Source organism: Hippoglossus hippoglossus, chromosome 2 (genome assembly GCF_009819705.1).
Source record: "Hippoglossus hippoglossus isolate fHipHip1 chromosome 2, fHipHip1.pri, whole genome shotgun sequence".
In the NCBI taxonomy this organism is placed as follows: domain Eukaryota; kingdom Metazoa; phylum Chordata; class Actinopteri; order Pleuronectiformes; family Pleuronectidae; genus Hippoglossus; species Hippoglossus hippoglossus.
Window position 1 is genome coordinate 9,038,366 of NC_047152.1, and position 23,825 is coordinate 9,062,190.

The following is a 23,825-nucleotide window of genomic DNA, read 5'->3' on the forward strand; positions in this document are numbered from 1 at the left end:
GCAGCAGCAGCAGCAGCAGCAGCAGCAGCTCATGTCCGGTGGACGCCAACAAATGGGCGCCTGCCTCAACCAAATGTCAGGACTTCAGAGGAATCCTCTGCCCGGAGTCGTTGCGCCGCAAACCACTTTCAACGGCAGACCGGTGTTCAGGACACCAGAGACTCCCACTGTACCGTTTCTTGTTCAGCAGGACTTGGAGCCGCTGCCGCCTCTGGCACTTTCGAGCAGTTGTATGTTCGGTAACGCCCCCGTGTCTGTGCCTGTGAACGGACTGCCCCTCGGTCAGGTGAACTCCTGCAAGCAGATGAACGCAACCAGCAACAGCCAGATCCTCTCCCAGCCCGCCTGCTTCTACCAGGGAGGAGGCTCTGTGCTGGGGATGCCGGCGTTACCAAACCCCGATGAGGCGGCGCTGTCCTGCCAAATGCCCGCCGTCCTGGACCTGAACGGCCTGTTGGTGCAGCAACAGCAGTATCTTAACTTCAGTGAACAGACGCAGGTAAGAATCTGTTTCTGTTTTCAGGAGAAGGTTTAATCTCACAGATCTGTACTTTCCTTTTTAAAACATCTGCTTATTGTAGTTTTTATGAACATGTAACATTTCAACTGACTCTTAGTTGTGATGTTTCTTTATCATCTTCTTGTTTCCACACTTCAAGCTGTCTGATCTCCTCACCTGTCATTGGTCTTCCTCACAGATCAACAGCCGTCCGGTCCTCGGGAACAAAGGGTTCCCGTTCCCCTCGCTGCCCGACGACACCGTGTACTACTCAGAGAACAAATAGGGACGAGAGGAAAACAAAAAGACTCCTGTCTCTAAACACGAAACGGAATAGACTGAAGAACAGAAACGTGCCCCCGAAAAGGATGAGGAGAGGAAACAGGACACGTCCCCCTCTCTCTTCTTCTTTATTCTTCCAATTAGGAAAGAGTGAGGAAAGCTTTAAAAATTCAAGTTTGGCTGAGGACGGCTGGTTTGTGGTCGAGGAGGAGGAGACGTCTCAAGAGGAAGGAAGAACGTTTGGTTTTCATGGAAGAAGAATGAAATCTTTTCTTGGAGCTGATTGGATTGTACCAAAAAAACTTACATCAGTGAAATAGTACTTTTGGCAAATCACTGTCACAGGATTGGCTGCAGTTCAGCTGGTGTCAGCCAATCGCCACACAGCACTTCTGAATCGTTCTTCAGTTCTCAGTGTTGACCAATGAGAGAAGAACTTCGGTAAATTCACTGTGGTGGAGAAAAAAAAGCAGCTAATTCTGCGTGAACAGTGAGTGGTGTCTCTCCACAAGGGGGCAGCAGTGAGCCCGTTCTCCACTCCGTGTAAATTGGAGATGTTTAAAGACGAGAAAAGACTCAAAGGAGGAAGTAGAACTGGTTGTTCTGGGCGGATGTTTCTCCGGTCTGGTCCCTGAGCTTCACTGTCTCACACCCAGCGGATCAAATCAACCCAAACGTGGAGTCGGAGGCAGAACGCTGAGACGACCTCCTGCTCCTCCTCTTTTCTACTTTCTCAGAAGGATGAAATGTGTTGACGTCTTTTTGTTTTGCTGTTTTTCAAATTGCGTCTCGATTAAGTTCATTTCAACTCTTTACTGTCCCACTGAGGGAGATTTGCTTTGCAGACAGGGTATGTATAAATATATATATCTACATATATATATATATATATATATATATATATATATAAAAAAAAAGAAAAAGAAAAAGAAACGCACAACGAAATCACAGCATCATCCTACTAACAGACCTTTTTTTAAAAAGATGATTGAGTGTAACCAGCTGCTTGTTAGTTCATCTCTCATAGATTTTTAAAAAGCAGTCGGAGCTTTTTCACTGAGCCAGTTCTTCTTCTTCTGTTCTTCAATATTTCTGTGTCGTTGTTTTCTTGTTATAGAGGAAAAACAAATGTAGACAGTGCCTTAACCCGACAGACTGCTTGAAACTTTTAAGGGACAGTCTGTCAATTATCTGCAATTTAAAGAAAGAAGCCTTTCCATCAGGAACATGAGCAGAGAAAAGGTGTGGTGGAAATTGGTGTTTGAAACCAAAGTGAAACTCGCCCTCGCCTTAACTTCACTCGCCAGTTTTTTAAAGATTTATTGCACTATTCCCTTTATTGCCAAAGCATAGTGAAAATAATTCACGAATCCTTTGTCTCACACGAGGCTTTAAGACTTTTATCAGAAAAAAGTTCCTACAGGTTTTGGTGATGATAGATGATACAAAAAAAAACATGATGCTCTTATAAAGTCATTCTAATGACTTATTATTTTTAAAAAGCCCAAGTTAAATGAATAATAAATATCTATTTCAATAATATTGTATTTAAAGTCGAACTACACTTCCTCAAATAGCAGAACCTGAAAATGAAAAACCAGAATGTTTCCGATACTGATCGCGACTCGTATTTTATTCTCAGCTTTCCGTTTTCTTCTTCTTCTTCTTCCCTCTCTGTCTTGTGCTTTATGTATCAACGCTCTTGCTCAGACCGGGAGCATCGCTGATCGTCCGGCGGCGAAAACGCAGAAGTAAAACAGTGAAAGGCAGCTATTGTATATTTTAAAACGAGGAAAAAAAATGGAAAACACTTTGCAAGTTAAACAAAACACACACACACACACACACACACACACACAACAGGGGTGGAAACGTCAAGTGCCTTTTTAAACGAGCTCTTCTTGATTGCCTGTGGATCTTTACTCAGCACTTAGATTGAAAAGAGACGCTGTGTCGCACCTGGTCGCTTCATCCAGTACTGAGCCGTGAAATCACTTTTCTTCTTTAGCACTTCTGAACCTTCGATAACAAACACTTAGTTGTGAAGGGTCACCTGCAGCAGACGTTAGCAGAGTGCTCACAACCAACTTGAATACTTGACTTCAATACCAAAAACAAGTCAGTGCAGCCATGTGTGAGACGCTTGATACTCGAGGATACCAAAGGGACAAATCAGACTCAGATCTACTGTTTCACTGATTCTTACAGTTTGTGGAAACACAGAGAACGACGTCTGCACACGAAACGACGAGAGATGGACCAGAATGATTGTATTTGTAGTTTCACGTAGGAAATCGAGCGTCGAGCTGCGTTCACGTCGCACGGGGAGTTCGTGAGCGATGGTTTCCAACATGTAAATTCACAGCAACATGGGAACTTCATCCGGCTGTTCGTCAAAGAAGCAAACAGATGAATTAGTGTAGCAGAACTTTGATCTCTCCATATTATCATAGCACTTTATTTTGAACCTTTTTAAAAGAGCTGAAAAATACTCAACTTGTTTGACAATCGATTTTAAAAAATCTGCGTTTCCTCCTCATTATCCGGTCGTGGATGTTGACACTGTTTACATGTTGGAAATCGTCAAATGTGACGTGAGCGTGAGTCTGTTTGCTCTGCGGGGTCGTTCAGCTGCATTCTGGGTAATGTAGTAAAGCACGCACTGCAGTGAAAACAGTGGAGGCAGATTGAGTTTTAAAGTTGCTTTGGCTCAGATCTATTATTCTTTAAAAAAAAAAACTTACGTGAACTAAATCTGCAGTGATGTTTCAGTGAATCTTCTGATAGGCCACACAGTTTGTTTTTGTTTATTTCCAGACGTCAACGGCAGATTTCTATTTGGTATTTGAAAGTGAGGATTTGGAATGAGAATCGAGAACCGAGCCGAAGCAGCTGTAAAATAGTGGAAATTAAGATAAAGCCACAGATCCCCAAATTTCTCGAGATTCTTTTGTGAAATTCATGTGATTTAAAAAAAAAAAAAACATCAGCAGCGAGCAACTACAACAAAAGTAACTGAGCGTCTTTGTCGTCGATTCAGCAAAAGTTCGTAAACCATCACATGTGGATCAGAGGCTGAGTATTTAAGACTCAGTACAAAATGAAGCGTTTCGTTCGGGGGGGTGATTTTCCCGCAGCGCACCTCAACGTCCCTTCTCTTCTCTCTCTCTGTTTCACTCACAAAATATTCTGCATATAGAAATTTAAATATATATTGTTGCTTGCTTCTAGATTTAAAAAAAAAAAGACAAAGCCATTGTACTTTTTTTTTTTTTTTCAAATTCAAGGCTCCAAAATGCAGTATCTTTGTGTACCTTGTATATAAATATCTATATTTGTCTTCTTAATTTTTTCAAAATCCCAATACGTCATATAATGTGTATTTTAACATCATATTGGCTTAACCTGACTCACAACTATCATTTTTTTGTACATTGTCTGCACAGCATATTCACATGTAATCTCTTGTTATGATGGTTTTTACTTTGTAACTTTTCAACTTGTTATATCTTGTGGATTTGCCTTCAATATTTTTGCTTCTAACAGTGTATGAATGTTTGAGTCAATATGTTCATGCTCACCGTATTAAAGGTGAAGTGATCACACGCTAACGTTTCCACCGCTTTTGTGTCAGAAGGTGTCAGAGGTCAGAGGTCAGAATATATTTTATTTTTATCTGCCCTTGTTGGTCTCCTACTCTGCAGGATTATGCAAAAACTTTAGCATATTATCTTATTTTTTACATTTCTTCCTCATAATCCTGAAGTTTTGGTGTTGTTGGTGTAGTGGCCCCCAGTGGCCACTAGATGCTGCTGTCGGCCTGTTGGCAGCCGCTCCATGCGTTCAGTGTAATAATACATCTGCTCCCAGTTAAGCCTTTAATGGTTTTTAATTCAGCAGCAAACTGGGCCACAAAGGATTAAACGCTGCCTCTCGTCTTGTCTCACTTCGAAACACAGAAAGTACAAATCAAGTTCTTACTTAAGTGAAGGGAAAGTACTTTGAGCTAAAGTAAAAGTACTTGTGCTGTAGAAAAATCTCTGAAAAGTAACTAGTTACCTCAGCTCGGTCAATTATAACAATAATATATTGTGAATACAACTTTATTTCCATCACACTTTTCCAAACAAGGTTATGAAGTACCTTAAAAATATATATATTAATTACAAAAACACAGAACTAAATATTAAAAACAATGTAAAGTTATATTCTGTGCAGTAAAAAGTGCCATATTTGCGAATAGTAAGCATAAAGTTATAAATACTAAAATAAATACATATAATAGTACTGATTAATTTATTATATAATTAATTAATAAATAACTACGAGTAATTATATTTGTAACATGACAATTTGTGAGTGTTGTCATTAAAATTAAAGCGTTATTTTAAATGGGCTTTATTTTACATGACCTTTGACCCCACTGCGCGCTCCCGTTGACAGGGCAGGGAGGCGCGCGCTGGTTTGAGGGAGCGGAGAGGAGGAGGAGCCGGGACAGGGAGGAGGAGAGACGGGGACAGGGAGGAGGAGGAGGAGGAGAGACGGGGACAGGGAGGAGGAGGAGAGACTACCGGGGACGGAGAGGAGAGATTACCGGGGACAGAGAGGAGGAGAGACGGGGACAGGGAGGTGGAGAAACTACCGGGGACATAGTGGTGACAGGACCGGGGACAGACCGGGTATATTCAGCGTCCCTCGGTGGTGAACTCCTCCCCGGGACGTGCACTTTGAGCGGGGCTTAGTTCCAGCGGAGCGTCGGCGGGACTCGACCCGGCTGCGGAGCGTCATGGACGGGACGACCTCGGAGGCAGCGACGCTGAGATGGAGCAGGAGCCGCTAGAGCTGATCTGAATCTAACTTCACGATCCGGAGTCACATCTGGATTCTACTGGATTCCACTGAGCAGCTTGTGTCAGTAGGTGAAGAAACAACATGTACGCAGGGAGGAAGAGAAGGAAACCTGCTCAGAAGGGGTGAGTCCGCTTCTTCTTACACTTTGAATGCTTCATTCCATTATCTCATTACTGTGCAATGTTAGTCTTTCATTGCAAATCCACTAAACCTCCTGTTGATGCACGTGTTGATGTATATTTATGAATGACTGGTGCAGTAAAACATTAATTTACAACAATCAGCTGCAGACAAATGTAAAATGACTCAACACTTCAATGTGCTTAAGGCTGTTAAACATTAATAAAAGGATTATTTATATGTTAGAGCGTATAAATGCTGAGTCAGGGTCTTAAACATGAATCAATTACAGGCCTTATTGTGTTAAATCAGTTATTACATATATGTTTAGTTTGCATTGAAAAGAAATGAGTATGAAATCAATAAATGTACAAACAACTGCACCAATTAATAATATGATATTATATCGTTTAATATCACACACACATGTGAAATCTGTAAATAACAGAAGTCAACAAAGTGTAATTGTACGTGTGGTTAATTTAATCCTGATAATTCCTATGAATCTGATGTCAACACCCTTCAATCAGGTTTCTCAGTCGACTGATATTTAACCGTCAATCACCTTGATGACTGTTTTTTGAACTGGATGTTTTCCCCTCGATAATCAAGTCACATCTCACAGTGTTCCCTTCGTAACCAGAGCCAAGCCGACCCCGGCTGAAGGGGCCAAGTCCAACCCGTCCAAACGCCACCGTGACCGCCTGAACTCCGAGCTGGACCGGCTCGCCGGCCTGCTGCCGTTCCCCGAGGACGTCATATCCAGCCTGGACAAGCTGTCCATCCTGAGGCTCAGCGTCAGCTTCCTCCGCACCAAGAACTTCTTCTCAGGTGGGATTGGAAACTGCAAACCTCCGTTTCCTGAAGCTTCCCTCACAAGTTACGGGTTTTAGAAGCAGTGAAAATGAGACGGGGGGAGATTCTGGTACATGTCCCTCTGTCCTGAAGCAGCTGCTCACCGGGTTCCTTTTGGAAACAGCTCTTCACACCTCACTCAGAACCTGAGGCCACAGAGCAGGAGGGTCAGAGACAGGTTCTGCAGGCTGAGCTGGACAGGGGGGGGGGGGTTAGAGTCCAGCTGTGGACAGTCACAGAGAATCAGTGCATGTGAGAGCAACAGCACCAGGTACGAGTGTGAAACAGTTCAGCTCAGATCTGTTTAGTTCCAGGTGAATAGAAGCTGAGACCATGTTTATCTGAAGCTTGATATTTAACAGTTTAACCATTAACTTTATTATGAATAACTGTAAATAAGAAGAAAACCCAGATATATAGATCTGACTTCGACTGAACATCACCTGTGACTGTGTGACTCAAATCGCTGACCCTGCAGAAAACCACCACATCCATCTCTTAAGTGCTTGAACCCTGGACGACTCCCCCCCCCCCACGTCTTATCATAACATCTTAATACAACCGCAACGTATTGTAGGTCAGCCCCTCTCGCCCGTGGCCACGAGGCGACACTTGTCCCAAAGTCTCAGCCGCACAGTAATGTAGGTCTGAGGAGACGGCGGCGGCGCAGCGAGGAGGCGGGAGGAGGAGGAGGAGGAGGAGATGAAAAGCTCCTGAGAATAAAAACACAAGGGGATAATCCACTCAGCCGTTTTACTGGGGGAAGGGGGGGAGACAGGCACCCACTTTTTAACTTTTGACTCCTGCAACCATTTTCTTTACACATGGGTCAGTGTCAGGAAGGAGGCCGTGCTACTGACGCTTTCTGGAGGAGTCAGTCGTTCTCCGGAGTTTTAAGAACACAGCAGATCGTTCCGTCTGCTTTTTTTATTTTTTAACAAAGCTGCTTCTTATTGACCCCGTTTGCTTTAAGGTCGTGAATCGATTACAAGCCACAGATGTTAAGTGAAGTTTGTGTCAGACGTTCTTTCCGCCTCATGAGGCAGCAAACGCAGGAGCAGGTTTCTGTGGAGGTCGAGTCGTTCAGGTCGCCTGGTAAAAACAAACGCTACACTTCAGCCGGGAACTTTATTCGTACAGCAGTTATTTGAAAGTCATTCCAGCGTGTGTGTGTGTGTGTGTGTGTGTGTGTGTGTGTGTGTGTGTGTGTGTGCTGGTCCACATCTGTCTCCATGTGAAGCCATCTGCCAAGTGCTCAGAGCAGATTAGTGTGTACTTATGTAACAGCACCGTGTATCTATTGTTCTTTATCACCGTCACATGCTGCTTCCTTGTTGTTCATACCCATGGAGACAATCTGTGTGTGTGTGTGTGTGTGTGTACGACTCGTGTTGTGGAGACTTAAATATCTGTTTACACCATAGACTGTATCAATCCCCACCTTCTCCCCCATGTTAGCAGATGGGACATGCACCAAACTAAAAAAAGGGAAAGTACGAGTAAAACACATTTTAAAGATTAAAGATGGTTTCTGTCATTTTCGTTGGTTTGGTTTCAGGACTTGTCCCAAAGCAAATATCAATAACATACATGCTTGAATTTTAAGGTAGATTATATGTGTAGAGATAATTAAAACAATAAGATAAATATTGCAGGTTTATCATTAATATTTAACTCAAATCTCTTTATCGCCCAACATCCACAAACACTGTGTTGTTTGCAGATCGCCCTCTGTTGTCGTGTGGGAGGTGCCCTCCTCCTGTCGCCCCGGCCGCTGCCACTCGGCTGAACCTTTGAAAAATTCATTTCGGTCACAGACCTTTTAAAGTCGGAGGCGGGGGGGGGGGAGACGCTGGATTAGACGGGTCAGGGTTTGTGTCATCGTCGCCGCACACTGACGAGACGGCAGAAGACACCGGTGGCTGACTGACTCCTGGTCGGAGGATCTTTGTGGGAAATGATTAAACGTTTGCAGCACAGGTTGTGGCTGGAGACGTGTGTCCCTCCTCCAATCACGGCCTCGCTCCCTCCTCCCTTTGTCTCGTCTCCGCCGCTGTGAAGTGACTCCGACGACCGAAGAGTGTCTGTTGTGATGTTTTTATCGACTGTTGGTGTCCTCGTTGTCCCCCCCCCTCGTCCCTCCCCTCCTCCTCTCTGGTGCCTTGGGGTGTTTTTTCTTGCCGGCGGCTCCTGGTCATGACGTCAGGGCGCAGAATACCTCCCCCTCCACCCCTCCTATCTTAATTATTAATAGTCGACATGCTTGTTCTGCTTCTCTCTCGGCAGCTTCCACTACACCGAGCTCCGACACCAACAGAGCTCACAGCCGCAGCCACAAGCTGCCACGCGGTGAAGCATCATGTGTATCAAACCTTTGTCGTACGCGTTGAGGCTGGTTTAGTTCTGTCGTTCAGGTCGTTGGTGGAAAACAAACACATTTCAACACAAACTGAACTTCTGTTGGGTCAGGTGGTGACGGAGATGCGTTAACCATTTGTCCTTTTTCCTGTGCGACTATTAGCTATGAGTGGAAAGGCGTCCACGATGGTGCCTGAGCTCAGTTTGTGTCCCAGCGTCCCACAGACACTGGACGATACGAGGGAGAAATGATTTATAAGAGGGATCAAATACATTAATGTGAAAAAGAGGAAAGAGGCTATGTCCCACATTTGTCCACAAGCCAATTGGACAAAAGACAACATTCACAATAGCAACCGAGATAGGAGCTGTATTGATCCCTCTGGGGAATTTGGGTCAGGATCAGAAGAAGCAGTTTAACCGGTCGAACCTTCGGCCTCTGCATTGTCTGAGATTTCCTCTTCCATTAACGTCAGCACTGCTGCTTCAGAAAAGCTCTTTGTTTTCGCTCAGACTCAACACACTCAAATAGATTTCTGTCCTCGGGGTCAGCTGGCCTCTCTGTTTCTGTCTCCGGGCCTCACAGAGCAGGCCCCTAGTTCTGTCTGCCTTCACAGTAACTCATAATAAACCTGGATCACTTTAAACACCAGTACTTTGACCTGTTTATTTGTTAGATTAAAACGTAAAATCTCCAGTCTCCGTGTATTTTCCTTTTTGCATTTTGTTTGTCCTTTGCTGCTCTGTCCCTCCTCTCACCTTTATGGGTGTTACTCCATCTTGTGTCCTGACGTCCCCTCTGTGTCGCTCTCCGTCTCTTTCTGGAGACGTGTTACTCCCTCTGGTCTCCTGGAAACACTCTCCTCCCTTCAATATGTTCGATTCAGTGCAGGGTGCAGCACAGATGTCTGCAAATGGCCGGTGGTACTTCACTGACATTATTCTCTGCCACTAACGTCTCTGTGTCTCTGTGTCTCTGTGTCTCTGTGTCTCTTCCTGCAGTGGCGCTGAAGAGCCAGCTGTCCAATGGCACGAACAAGCGCAGCGATCAACACAGCGACGGCAAGACGCCGGGTTCTGCTGACAGACACGTACCTGAGGGGGAGCTGCTGCTGCAGGTACACAAACATCCAAACACAAACGTTGTGTTGGCTTGTGTGGATGAAGTTTGTCTCGAGCAGGGGGGGGGGGACTGTCAGCTTTATGAAGCTGTCGGCGAGGAGCTGTTCTCCAGACACCACGAGCCCCCTCGGCTCCCAGGCTCTCAGTGAGTCTGGCTCTTTTTTTCATGCATCACACTGAGAGTCTGCACACGTCAAAAACAGCAACAGGACCTCGGCTGCTCCGGGTCAGACGGAGGCCTCTGATGGAGGAGAGGCGGCGCTGCACAGCGGGACGGCAGCAGGACTTGTTTGGTTTGACCTGCTGCAGAGACGTCTCTCCTGTTAGTCCAGGGCCAGAGAGGAATGAGTCTGAGTTGACAAGTCTGAACTAACTAAAAAGCCTCGTTACTGGTCATTTCATTCAAACTCTTCACAGTCATGGGAGCCACGTATTAGCTGTGTTGTTTCCCTCGAGGACGTTTAACATTTCTTTCTGGTTCATGTGAGGATTTGTTGTTTTATATTTCACCTAGAATATCCTGTTTGATCATCAATTATACACACAAAGATAGATTTATACTTTTCAGTCTCTGCTTAATGGATTAAAAGACATTATAATTTGTTGTTGAATTAAAAACAATCAGTATATTATTTATACATAATCACATTAGTCTTGGATTAAAGATTTAAGCTTCTAAAACTGCCAGAAAGATGCAACCTACAGTGAGTGACCACGCCCAGAACTGTCCAACACACACACACCATGAACACACACTACACACACTACACACACTACACACACTACACACAGATACAAGCTCTGTGTATAAATATTTACTGTAGATTCATCTGTCTGCAGAAAACGCATCCCTCTCTCTCGCTCTCATGTTTGGTCAACCTCTCTCTCCTGGGACTGAGAGTGAGCGAGTGTGTGTGTGTCTGTTTGTGTGTCTGTGTGTGTGTGTGTGTGTTCGCTGGAAGATGACAATCCAGTGACAGGAAACACTTCCAGGAAGCACGGGGAAACTGTTCCTCTCTCACGATTCACCATAAAGGAAGAATTTAATGAATTCATTTTGAGTTGCAGAGCGGCAGAGGTCGACGTGTTTTAGTCTGACCCGGCACACACACACACACACACACACACACACACACACACACACACACACACACACACACACACACACACACACACACACACACACACACACATCCAAACCCCCCCCTCCCTTCAATAATGCATGTGTTCACCGGCTCTGTATAATTCATGGGCCGGTGTCTGTGATGGAATAGAGCAGCTGAAGGCAGGAAGCCGCTGCCCCTCCACACCGACTCGTCTTTGATTCTTCACGGCTGCAGCGACGCACCTGCTCCTCTGGGATCAACACATTAATCAATGCACTGGTTCAAATCAGTGGTTGGTTTGAATCCCCATCACTGCTGCTGCGTTGTACGAGTCGTGGAGCCGCTAAAACTGAGAAGTCTGCAAAACGCTGCCGGACGTATTTGAGTTTAAAGCTGTGTTGTGGCTCCTGTGGACAGACGTGGTGTCAGTTTGAAATACGCACATTAGTGTGGACGTCACCTCACTTGGAGACACGTCATCCACTCGTGTTTCAGGGAAGTAGCATCTTTAAATTGAGATGCTGTGTTCACCGAATCCTGGACCGAGTGTGTGTGTGTGTTCATTTAGCATCCGATGTTAAAAACAAGTAAATTCAGGTTTTGTTCAAAGAAGTCAGTTTAGCTTTTTCCCTTCACACCACCGAGTGAGACCCTCCTCCTCTGAACTGTGAATTATTCAGCAGCTCAGAGAAACCGTCTTGTCTTAGGCCCGATGCTAATGCATTTTTGACATCATGTAATGGATTTTGAAAGAGGTTTCAAATGGAAATGTAAAGTTTTGACCCAGCAGCAGCGATTTGAATGTTAGAGATCCACCCGAGCCTGTGCGTGGACTTTCAGGAGAGTGTATTAGAACATGTGTCTGTTTAGATAAAGACTGTGTTCCTCCAGAGGTCACCATCATTATCATCATCAGCATCAGCATCATCAGCGAGGTGTGGGCGGATGCTGGCAGGATGCCGCTGTGACTCATGGCAGCGGCGGGACCGAGTGTCATCACCTCCTCGCTGGGCCCCGAGGCCCGAGGAAAACAAGGGGAGAGGAGGAGGAGGAGCGATGATGGAGGTGTTAGTCATACATTAGTGACCTCCTTCGCCTCCCGTCTCCTCCTCTACATGACTTCTCGCTGAACTGACGTACGCTGGGCTGCAGCTTTGACTCCTTCTCTTCCCTCCTTTCCTGTTTTAAAGCCTTTCTACTCGTTTCTCCAGCTTCCTCTTCAACGCAGTACATTTCCAGCAGATTGTTCCACGTCACCATAACAGAATGTGACATGTGGAAGTGGATGTGGCATTTCCACGTTTGTCCTGTGCACTGTTTTGTTGTCGGGTGACATTTGGGTTTAAGTCCTGATCACAGGTGACACAAAACTTGATCTCCCAAACAAAACCGTGTGTTTTCTGTCCGCAGGCCCTGAACGGCTTCGTGCTGGTGGTGACGGCCGAGGGAACCGTCTTCTTCTGCTCTCACACCATCCAGGACTACCTGGGTTTCCATCAGGTAAAACCTCCTGGAGAACTTCCCTGTCACATATCTGTCTCATGCTCAAATGCTCCTCCTCCACCACATATGTCCCTTTATAGTCTCGCTGTCGGAGCCGTTACACTACACATGTTTTGGATTATGAGGAATTAGTTTAGCCTGCAGAGGGGCGACTCCGAGGAGGCAGGTGTCTCTGAGGCGGGTGGAGTTAACGAACGCATCGTCCTCAGCGCCCAGTGGACTGAAACAAACGCACATATGGAGCGAGAGATTTAATCCAATTGGCTTCACAACAAAGCACCATAGGCTCCAGTCTAATCTCTATTTGGAGAATGTGATTATCAAATTATCCAAAGTCTGCCTGAGCGTTTCTCTGACACACACAGACGCACACAAACTAAATACAGACACAACAACACACTCGACACACTCGGACACATTCGCACATCTTTCCCCCCCCCCCCCTGTCGCTGCTGGCAAGGGTGCGACCATCACCTCTCGCCCCCCCACGTCCTCGTCCACCTGAGGCGTGTCTCCTCCCATTTACCAAACAGACCTAAATCCTCGGTGAAGCGTCTGTCTCCGCTCGCGTGGCGTGTTTGGAAACAACACGGCGCAGCGGGACACCTCGACAACACAAAGACACAAAAAAAAAAAAGGTGTTGACAGCTGTTGTTACACCCGTGAAAGAAGACACAACAGTGGGACAAGTCGATAAAGACAGGAGGAGTGACAGGAGGGACTCAGACAAGAAGGACCAGACACGAGATAATAAAAGTTTGGATTTTATCCGTATATTTGATTTGTTTTATTCTGTAGTTAACAGATTTAAATGAGGATGTGAGAAATTAAACTGCAGCTTTAGAGGAATAATTTGAGGTGATTGTTATGTTGTTTATTAAACTCTGTGATAAAGCAGGTGATAAGATTTGAAGAAGAAGACAGGAGCAGCACTGATCCCAGGATGTACAGTGATGTGCATCGTTCTTGCTTCGGGGCTGAGTTTGTCTTCTTCTTGTCTTCTGCATCAAAGCACAAATACTTTTTTCATTTTCAAAAGTATTTCAGCCAACACTTGTGCCTGTCAGAATTCCTTCTTGGTGATTCTGTTCGCTGCCGCGGTGGGAAGGTGCGTCCACTCCCGTCCTCAGCCGGTTCACGCTGGGTCTGGACAGCAGATATCAGGGTCACAGCAGGTCTTTGGCTCCGTTTCAGCTATTTGAATTAAACGTTTAGCGACACTTGATTTCTCTTGGCTCCACTTCAAGGCAAACGGAATCAAACGCAACCCTGAGGGGACCTGCTGACAGAAACGGCCTCATCAAAACATCCACCTTCACTCAGATAATCTCATATCAAGTGTCACGTTTTCTCTCTGAATGTATCTGTGCTACCCCTGCGCTGTATAAACTGTATATTCATACAAAGAGTCTGTTATTCTCCTGCCAGACCGACGTGATGCATCAGAGTGTGTTTGAGCTGATTCACACTGAAGACCAGCAGGAGTTCAGGAGGAACCTGCACTGGGCCCTCGACCCCCCCGTGGGCCCCAGACCCCCCACAGATCCCTCTACAGGTGGGTTTACTGCAGACGCTCCCACTCCTTCACATCTTCATCAGGGTCTTTAAAAGTCTCACATTGAACCTGTTGAAACCTGTTGAAACCTGCAGAAACCCTGATGAGTCTGGATGTCATGGAAAAGTATAAGACATTTATTTATGTGAGAATATCAAACCCAACACATTGAACGATCGTGCATGTAAGTTGATAAATAGCCTGGAGGACGGTTTCTTCTCCTCTTCTAAAAAAAGACACTGAGGTCACAGCGAGAGGTGACCTTCAACTGCAGGATGCTGAGATGTGGTCTGAATGCGGACACATCTGCAGATGTAGTGTAGTGTACAAACTGTACACACACACACACTCACACACACACACACTCCCATATCTACATTAAACAAGTCAAATAGTAATAAAGTGTTTAATATCCTCAGATGGGGAGTCGGAGTCGACCTCTCCTTGCCTCGTGAGCTACAACCCCGACCAGCTTCCACCTGAGAACTCTTCCTTTCTGGAGAGAGGCTTCATCTGCCGCTTCCGCTGTTTGCTGGACAACTCCTCCGGCTTCCTGGTAAGAGGAAGATAAATGAACTTCCTAAAAAGCAAATGGCAGGTTTTGCCTCATCCATGTACCCGGAAGAGAAAGTCGTTCCTGGAGCGTCTCTAAATGTAACGTCTGCCGACCTGTTGTCACGTTTAGCAGAACAACTAGTTCTATAACCATGACGGACTTCTGTACATGTCCACACTCAGTTGTTGTGTAATGCTTTGAGGCCTGTCGGTGCTGCCGGCGGTATGGCGTGCCACCTCAGAGTCCCTCCGGGATCAGAAGCCACCATTTACTCTTGTAATCCGCCTTAAGAGAGCCTCAGGGTCGTGGGGAAAGGTCTTAATCCCCGGCGCTCAGGAGAGACCAGAGAAGTGGGGGAACTTGCTTAGTCAGGGTTGGTAGCTCCAGACCGGCCACTTCTGCTCTCACTAAGACAATTAGCTGCGGATGGAGAAAATCATGTCGCGGTTCAGCAGCAGCGCAAATCCCTGAAACCTGCCTGGAAAAAAAAAGAGGCAGGGCCCCCCACGAGCAAGGCACTTCACAGGCCACACGCAGGATTCTGCAGCAGCAGCAGCTGCAGAATCAAAGAGGTCAGAGGTTGAAGTCTGGAACGTAAAGAGGTTGATTTTCTTGCTCGAGGACACTCCGGCAGGGCTCATTGATGACTTTGAAAACCTGCATCTCTCAGTCCTCCCTCCCAGTGCGTTTGCGTGAGCAGTAAGCCAGGTTTGCACTTGTGTCTACTGGTCGCTATGGCTTTGTTTTCCGTAATCCCTCCTGCTATTCAGGGCTAGATTCCTGACATCATGGCTGCAGGCTCTTAAACCCACCAAAGTCAATTAACCAGAGCTAACAGAGCAGAGGGGGGGTCTTCAAACGAGATGCCACAGGGCGAGAGGAGGGCGGCAGACAGGAGAAAGTTCTTTTGGGTTTCCTATGAGCTGCTGGGGGTTGTTGATCCAAAACCTGACACAACTTGAACCCTGAAGTTTCTGTTTTTAAAGTCAAACACATACAGACGAGAGGGGTGAGGGGATGAAGTCAGGTCGTCTCAGAGGTAAAATCAGACGAAGAAGAGAAGCTCGACATCTTATCTGTTCTCTGTGATGATCGTTTATCTGTCCTTTCAGGCGCTGAACATCCAGGGTCGGTTGAAGTTCCTCCTCGGTCAGAGCCGTCAGCAGAGTGACAGCGAGGACGGCACGCCGCCTCAGCTTGCTCTCTTCGCCATCGCCACGCCCATCCAGCCTCCGGCCATCCTGGAAATCAGAACGAGGAACATGATCTTCAGGACCAAGCACAAGCTCGATTTCACACCCATGGCCTGCGACGCAAAGTACTTCACTTTTACAACTCGTGATATTGCTGCTCTGTTGTTAAGCACAGCTCAACCTGTAACTCACATGTGTATCCACTGATCTGACTTTGTTTCAGGGGTAAAATAGTCCTGGGATACACCGAGGCGGAGCTGAGGGTTCGAGGCTCTGGTTACCAGTTCATCCACGCTGCCGACATGTTGTACTGTGCAGAAAACCACGTCAGAAGTAAGTCACAGCTGTCTGCATGGTTCACACATGGACTGTATATAAAGATGGACGACATGAGTCTCCCCACAAGTGAGGACAAAGCATTTCACCTCCTCATCAGAAACCCTGCCTCCTCCATGTTAACAGACGGCAACATGAGATGGTTTCTGTCAATAAAGCCTGCCAGGGCCCTCTTGTGCAAGGCAGCAATGCTTCAGTCTTGTATATATAATTACAGAAGTATAACGTGTTTTTGAGCAAAAACTAATTCTGTAGCTAAAATTAGGTCAGTCATTTCATGTTTTCACATAGTTGTGTTCTTTCTCTTTTCTCACATTCCTCACTTTAACACAAAGTGCATAATAAACTCAAAAAGACAAGGGATGAAAGTATATTCAAGTTTATTGTTGTAGTTCAGTAGAAAGATGAATTTGAGGCTGTAACTCGGATCCAGGGAGATCTTTCTGACTTCCTGCTGTTTGAATATCACAGACTGTGATCAGCATATAGTCAGAAGTGTGCTGACCCATGACTCATGTTTGACTTCACATTACAGTTGTAACACATGCTACGAACAAACAAACAAACAAACCAACGCTGTGTGTGTCTGTTGTTGATGCAGGAAATCTCCAAGCGAGAGTCAAGTGTCCTACTTAGCTTGTGTACCGGATGACCCGGTTAGTCGTAACCATGGTGCCCTCAACTCCCGCATCACTGCTACCAGACACACACACACACACACACTGCATGTAGTCATGCATACAGAAAGGGAAATACATGCATATGCATTTGGAAACGTATAACACAGAGATACATCCATGTTGGCCACGCTCTGATGCACGCACAGATGGGAGGGCAGGTTCAGCAGCCACCAACACAACATGACAATAACACATGTCTAATCCCTGCCGATGCAGTGTTGATCACTCCTGTGTTCAATGGACGTGATTATAATCCACACACAGAACCTGCCACCCAGCGAGCGGGTTTATGTGGGGTCAGGAGACGTGATTGGCCCAGTTGGAGAACACTGTAATCCCTCAGGTTATGAAGAAGGAAAACGAGGCTACAGATCAGAACACCAGGAAACTTCTCTCAGAGGGATTAGATGTTGTGCTCTGGGCTGATATCAGTAGTTAGTGTGACTGGCAGTCTGAGTTCCACTGGCTGTGCTTCACTCTGAGGCTCGTTCAGAAACCAGACAACACAGAAACACAACCTGCACCACTGTTACACACACTGACAGACACAATGCTGAGCCAGGAGATGAGGGATTTGGGCAGGAGGATGTAATGATGTATGTACGTGTGTGTGGTGGGTTGTGTAAGAGTGTGCAAACAGGACTTGTAACATGTGCACGTAGCCAAAGTGAACATGAGCACGTAGCCCTCGTCACAGCAGAACGCCCGACTGAGCAGATGCAGTGTGAGTGTGTGCACACTGCGGGGCGTGCAGAGCGTAAACGGCAGTGACACAGAGCCTCCAACGTCTCGTGTGTTGTGATTCCAGTGATAAAGACCGGAGAGAGCGGCCTCACCGTCTTCAGGCTGCTCACCAAGGAGAACCGGTGGACGTGGGTCCAGGCCAACGCCCGGCTCGTCTACAAGAACGGAAAGCCGGACTACATCATCGCCACCCAGAGGCCTTTGGTGTAAGTGTACAATGACTCCAGCTTAATTTGTTTGAGTTTTAGTGTCTGTTAATCTCTTCTCTGTGACCTCTTCCTCCACAGGGATGAGGAAGGAGGGGAACACCTGAGGAAGCGATCTATGCACCTTCCTTTTACCTTCGCCACCGGGGAGGCGCTGCTCTACCAGACCGGGCATCCGCTGCACGGCTTCCCTGATTCCTTCCAGGGCAAAGCCAAAGGCAGCAAGTCCAAAAAGGGCAAAGTGGACAAGAGCTCTGCAGATGAGCTGGACCCAAAGTCCCTGCTGGGAGCTCTGATGAGCCAGGACGAGTCTGTGTACGTCTGCCAACCCGACACAGAGACGAAAATGTCCTATCAGAGCAGCCTTACTGGGGAGCAGCAGAGCCAGACTGATGGTTTCAGTGGCTTATTTGGTGCTGACAGCTGGCAAATCGTATCCAACGGGGAGACCGGACGATGCAATGGTAAAACACCCAGTTTTGACCCCCTGCTGGCCACCTTGGACTCCTTGTCTCTGGACGGGGACGAGACGTGCTCCAACAGCGAGCTCTTCAGCGCTCTGGAGAACCTGGGCCTGAACGCTGAAGACCTCGAGCTCCTGCTGCTGGACGAGAGGATGATGCAGGTGGAGCTGGACCCAAACCACATCCCCTCCCTCAGCGACCTCCTCACCAACAATGAAATCCTCTCCTATATCCACGACTCCCTGGAGGGTGGCACAGAGGGAGGGGAACCGGGTGGATTTGGACTTTTGGGCCATCCGCCGAACACAGACTCCCAGCAGGAGTGTTCCACAGCTGCCGTCCCTCCAGCTCTCCCCGGCGGCAGGCAGCCCATCGTCCAGCTCTCCCAACAGATGCAGCAACACGTCCGTGCAGGTGAGCTGGGGAAAGGGCAGCTGGGACAGATCCAGCCTCTGGACACCAACGTTTTACCCAACGGTCACTGGATGGTCACGACAGAGAACCTCCATCACCCCAACAACCACACCCACCACCACCCGCACACTGTGCTCAAAGCCTCACAGCTGAGCAGTGATCACAAACACCTTCATTCACTTCTGGGATTGAGTCAACAGTGGCAGCTCCAACAAGACCAGTACTCAGTGCACCTCCAGTCCCACCAGCAGGAAAACAGCCAGAGCGCTTTGTTCCCTGGTTTCCACAACCAGCTGGGACTGAGCAGATCTCACACCTCCAACGGACACGCAGCCTTCCCACCCAACATGGAGGTGGAGCACTCAGGCTACAGCATCTCCAACGCGCCGTATACCGGTGGCACCGTCCTGAACAGTGTGGTCACGCAGGATGTTTGGGCCCAACAGAAACACCAGCAGACTCAGGTTCCTCCATCGTGTTTGTCCCAGTGTCCCAGTCAGAGCTCCTCGCTGGACCTCGAGCAGCTACTGGGTCTGTCCCAGCCGCAGCACAGCCTGCCGTCCCTCGAGGCCTACGGCATGTTCAGCACCGGGGCAGAGGATCGTGGCAAGGTGAGGGAACACTTACACATGTCAGGGAGCTTCTCTGGCCGTCACAGGGAATAGTTTTCTCCAGCTAATTTAAAACAGTGGCAAAGTACAGAGAAAAACATTAAGGCCATTAATATCAGGAATGATCTTGGTTTTAATTACATCTATCAAGCATGTGATTCAATTTGAAGATGCATGTGAACCACACTGCATCCTCCAAACTTCATTTTACTCCGTTTCGTGAAACAAAGAGTTTACATAACGTCCCCTTGTGAAATACCAGCCCCATGAAATGAGGGAGTAACAGTGATCCTGAAACTGAATCCCACCTCCATCTTCTGTCCCGTCCTCCTCTTCTCTTTCTTCTCGTCTCCAAACAAGCGAGGCTGCCAGCTCCACTCAGGACTGTTTGGTCTGGGAGTCAGAGCCTTTGACTCTCTCCCAGTGGCGAGGCCTTAAGTTTGTGTTGCTCTCAAATATCATCGAACATCAACAAACCGAGCGCCGCAGAATCCACAACCCTGACCCTTCACCCCCCCCCCTGCACTGTTCTCTTTCACTGTCATGAAAATAGATTTTTTTTCCGAGTCAGCACACAGAGGCCCTGGGCTGCCATGGAGCTCAGTGTAAACTGTGATGATGCGAGCGGACACGCCATGTAAATAAGATAAGAGGAAGATGGGTCAGAGCGACGCGGTCTGAGGAGAGAGTCGACTGGAATCTAAAGCAGCAGCAGAGTCTGGATCCGTACTGGTCCTCTTGTATTTCTGCTGAATGTTTCTGTAATCATCAGTGTTAAATCACGTTGTGTGCTCATACACCACCAAGTGTCAGAAATAACCTTTACTACTGCTTCTAGATTCAGTTCATTCTGTCGTCCACAGAGAGAGAAAAGAGGCTTTGTATTTACTCACTTGAGCAAAGTGCAGCGCTGGAACGTTCAGTCAATTAGTCGATGGCTAGAAAATCAACTGCAACTTGTTTTATAATCGATTAATCATCTACGGTGGCGTGAAAAGTGTAGTTACCTCTGTTCGACATGCTACTGTCTGCAGAACAAGGAGATTCACTTCATTTCCTTTCTGAAACCGACTTGTTGAGACGTTCCTTTGTGTGCGCACAGGAAAACGTTCCCTCTGTGATTGATTCCTCTAATGAGTCGTCATATTTAAGCAGGTTTCTCTGAAAATGGACAAATGATCACATAGAAACGACAGAAAATCAACCATCTTACATATTTACAACAAAGTCAACGTTATGATTTTAATCCGAGAGGAATCAGATCAAATAGAAATGCTTCTCTTCGCCCTAAACCCATGTATTGTGTGTTACTGAGACAACAAAGGAGATATAACTCATCATGAGAGCTCGGGCCCGAGCGAGGACAGAAAGGCAGTAGTGAGAAGAGAACAATAATGAATAGAATAAGGTCGGGACGGGCCCAGGAGATGGCCGACCCCGGCAGGCATCCATTCATCCCCGCCCCATTCAGCATCCACTGTTATTCTTCAGGGTCAGTGGCTGTCGCTGAAAGAAAAATACTGGCAGACTGGGCAGTCAAGCGTGAGCAGAGCTGACCTACAATTTGACTGTCATCATCACCTAATGCTGTGAACACGGGGCGGGGAGGGAGGCGAGCGATGCAGCGACACGTTCTGCTCTAGTTCTACTTTCATTTCACCGTCTGAATCCGGGAATAGAACAGCAAAGTGTCGCCTGCGTGAAGGTGAAGAGCAGCAGGACAGGAACTGCTCTCCAGGAACTGATCGTACGATTTAACCAATGAAACGAGGCTGAAATCGATGAGGCTGGAGAGCAGAGAGGTGGTTTCAGTCAGTGATGGAAAAGAGACGAGTGTTCAACTGAGCCAGAAACACTGACACTGTGAACGGGACTAATTACTCACTGACACTCGTGGTTAATGCTAACCGGGCTACTGGAACGGCGTGCTAAGCTAATCCTAATGCTAATCTTAAGTGCACATCGCCTGCAGACACTTCAGCCGAGTGCTCGACGGTTGTGGGAACAGAAGTTTCAGGTTTGTGGGGAAATAAAAGCTGGAAATTTAAAGCTGCAGGAAACTGGAGATCGACTTTTGAACATCGAATTTAAAAGGAAAAAATATTATTTTATATGCATATTTAAATATCACTTTTATATATGACTTTATAATGTCTTGTTGTTGTACAGACGAACGACTTAACTATCTGGCAAATGACCTAATCTGTTTAGACTCAGTGGGGGGGGATTACAGTCACTGTGATGTAAGTCAACTCAACAGCTGCATACTGTCGGATACTCCTCCCTCCTCCTCCTCCTCCTCCTCCTCCTCCTCCTCCTCCTCCTCCTCCCTCCTCCTCCTCCTCCCCCTTCCTCCTCTTCCTCCTGTCACGGGGTCTCTCAGGACGTGAGGTCTGCCTGACGCGACCTTCATCGTGTGATTGAGGTCAACATAAGCACACAGGACACCATTTTTCACTTCTTGACTCTGACACCTGGACTCTGCGTATCGGTTCCAATCAGATTGTGTTTTTGTATCAGTATCTGAACATCTCTAATCGGGACCATGTGGTTTCTGTTTCCCAGCTGGAGAACGGCTGCCTCCTCAGTGCCACCAACGCAGCGTACATCAAGACGTGTCTGATGCCCAATGGGAACGGAGGGGCCCCCGATGACATCCCTGTCTCGTGCCCCGAAGGACTCGCTGCTCTCCAGGACCCACAGAAGTCTGGATTCTTCCTCTGAAGGGAGGAAGAGTCCGCGGAGGCGAGAAGAGAAGGTACAGAAGGAAAAAGAAACAATAACGGAGAGAGAAAACGTTTCAACTCCTCTTCCAGAAAGGACTTTGTGTCACTTCCTCTTGTCTTGAGATCGGACTCGAGCTCAGAGAACCGAGGTCCCGTAGATAACCTAGAGACGGTTATAACGAGGAAAGACAAACGAAGCTTTTCGTGAGTTGTGCGCTCACTGAACGTTGTGTGTCCACGTGTCAGGTGTGTGTTCTTTTATCAGGAGTCAGACGACTCACCTGAACATCAACCTCAAGCCAAAACTCATCGTCCTCTCGTCTTTACACTGTGACTTTCAACAGAAGTGGTTCGTTTGTTGGTCAAATAACTTGTTGACAATCGGTTTTAGTGCCATTTAATAAGATAGAAGCCACTGGACTATTAAAATAAAGCACACAACTGGAGATTTAAACTTCACAGTATCCTACAAGTGAGCATTTGAAGCCGTGTGTGTGTGTGTGTGTGTGTGTGTGTGTGTGTGTGTGTGTGTGTGTGTGTGTGTGTGTGTGTGTGTGAGTGTGAGAACATGCTGCTTTCATTAGTGTATTTACTGCTCAACACGTCTGCTGGTAATCTGTTTCTGCTAATGCAGGAATGTGAACGCTTCGTCTCGTAATCCTGCTCCGTGTGTGACGTGGAGACGGCCGCGAGGTGTGGACTGAACACACCAGCAGATTATTTAATGTGTTCGCTCGTCACCTAGATGTAGATGTTCGGCCTCGTGGGTGTTGTTCGTCCTGGTGCTTTACATGTCGACAAAACAGCATTTCAATCTAGTGGTTTATATTGTTGAGATGAGATTTAAACAAATTATGAAAGGTTCAAACCAGAAGCAGTTTAACGGTGTTTTTTTTATCGCCGCTGCTTCTTTAGCCACGGCACCACGACATTTATCCTAATGCTGCATTTTAGCCCGTTTGAGGTTTACAATGATGTTGTGCACTTACATGTATGTTACAGACGTGATCAGAGAGGATCTGATTTGTCCGTCAGTGGCACTGAAATCAAACAAAAAAGCATTTTTTGTTTCCTGACCGGAGACAGTGTGAGAATCTCCCGTTAATGCCTTGTCTGGGCGGCCGCGGCCAGTCAGACTCCCGCTTCCTCTTCTCCTGCAGTCGTGTGGGAAACCCTGAGTGCACTTACATGCACGCAGTAATCCATTAAGGACCTAAATGTAAATAATAGATCACAACTGAAGGTGAGGGAGGAGGTGCGTGTCAGCGTTTCTCAAGATTTGATTTCTGTCATCACACAATAGTAATTATTAGTAATATTATTCCCCCGTGATTGAGAAAATATCTGCACTCAGAGGTAGGAAACATTTGTACTGTTCTTAATTTCATATCTGGCCAGTTTGTGCATTTATGTGGAATCAGACCTATTGTACTGACGGATTATCGTTAATAGACATCAGCAGATGAGACTTTTCAACTTTAATTCAAGCCACTGCCTCAATCGTAGAAAACAGAATCTGTCCTACACAGTTTTGTGTCTTATTTTTTCTTTGTGTTAAAACATTTAAACAAACAAACTGAACAATACGACAAAACCTGCAATGAAAAGAATCCTCAGCCGGACTCCCACAGCCGTCAGTGGGAC

At 46.8% G+C, this 23,825-nt stretch overlaps 2 protein-coding genes across 6 annotated transcripts in view; both read left to right on the plus strand.

Annotated features, from left to right (window-relative positions):
• The window catches only part of LOC117774065 (aryl hydrocarbon receptor-like), a 51,490-nt gene extending 47,475 nt beyond the window's left edge, over positions 1-4,015 (plus strand). The window contains exons 11-12 of one of the 3 annotated variants that reach the window (XM_034606115.1): positions 21-499; positions 699-4,015. In XM_034606115.1, the coding sequence (XP_034462006.1) occupies positions 21-499; positions 699-785 (566 nt within the window). In that variant the 3' untranslated portion in view covers positions 786-4,015. Of the gene's footprint in view, positions 1-11; positions 500-698 lie in introns of all 3 variants that reach the window. The other 2 variants (XM_034606123.1, XM_034606131.1) reach the window with 2 other exon arrangements.
• A 1,329-nt stretch (positions 4,016-5,344) lies between these two features.
• LOC117774197 (aryl hydrocarbon receptor-like) lies at positions 5,345-22,239 on the plus strand. 3 transcript variants are annotated; one of them, XM_034606449.1, is made up of 12 exons: positions 5,345-5,754; positions 6,378-6,583; positions 9,968-10,083; positions 12,604-12,693; positions 14,125-14,251; positions 14,671-14,807; positions 15,920-16,125; positions 16,224-16,333; positions 17,825-17,966; positions 18,048-19,224; positions 19,255-19,455; positions 22,021-22,239. In XM_034606449.1, the coding sequence occupies exons 1-12, from the start codon at positions 5,714-5,716 to the stop codon at positions 22,177-22,179; spliced, it is 2,712 nt and encodes a 903-aa protein (XP_034462340.1). In that variant the 5' UTR covers positions 5,345-5,713; the 3' UTR covers positions 22,180-22,239. The 3 variants fall into 3 exon arrangements, with proteins under 3 accessions (XP_034462340.1, XP_034462324.1, XP_034462331.1); XM_034606433.1 differs by having other exon boundaries at positions 18,048-19,455; XM_034606440.1 differs by having other exon boundaries at positions 6,396-6,583; positions 18,048-19,455.
• Positions 22,240-23,825: the final 1,586 nt, after the last annotated feature.